Below are 496 nucleotides of genomic sequence, written 5' to 3' on the forward strand. Positions count from 1 at the left end.
GAGGGGTCCGGTGGGAGTGGGTGGGGCCCGGTGGGAGTGGGAGGGGTCCGGTGGGAGCAGGTGGGGCCTGGTGGGAGTGGGAGGGATCCAGTGGGAGTTGTGGAGGGGCACTTGGTGAGTGCAGGAGGGGTGCAGTGGCAGGAGTTGTTTGGCCTGGGCAGAGTTGTGGGAGAATTGACCCCCCCCGGCTGATTTGCCCCTCCCCGCTGATTTGCCCCTCTCTCTCAGACAGAAACCAGGGATTGAAAGTGAGTGTTCATTGTCCGTGCTGCACTTTCATCCCGTCATCCAACAACATCATCTCCAACAGCAGCGAGGAGCTTGAGGCTCGCTTTGCAGGTAGGTCCCCGGGGGACGGGGTGTGGGGTGGAAAGGGCAAAGGGGGCGGTTTACAGCATCTTCCCACTCCCCCCCCCCCCCAAAATATAGCAGACTCACACCCCCTCTCCAAAAACAGGAACATCACTCCCCCCCACCCCCCCCCCCAGACAAGACG

At 62.3% G+C, this 496-nt stretch overlaps 1 protein-coding gene across 1 annotated transcript in view; it reads left to right on the top strand.

Annotated features, from left to right (window-relative positions):
• The window catches only part of tgfb5 (transforming growth factor, beta 5), a 10,606-nt gene that overhangs the window by 9,649 nt on the left and 461 nt on the right, over nt 1-496 (top strand). The window contains exon 4 of the mRNA XM_048619632.1: nt 229-339. Coding sequence (XP_048475589.1) covers nt 229-339 — 111 coding nt within the window. The remainder of the gene's footprint in view (nt 1-228; nt 340-496) is intronic.

This window comes from Rhincodon typus, chromosome 43, assembly GCF_021869965.1.
Source record: "Rhincodon typus isolate 14 chromosome 43, sRhiTyp1.1, whole genome shotgun sequence".
NCBI classification, from domain to species: domain Eukaryota; kingdom Metazoa; phylum Chordata; class Chondrichthyes; order Orectolobiformes; family Rhincodontidae; genus Rhincodon; species Rhincodon typus.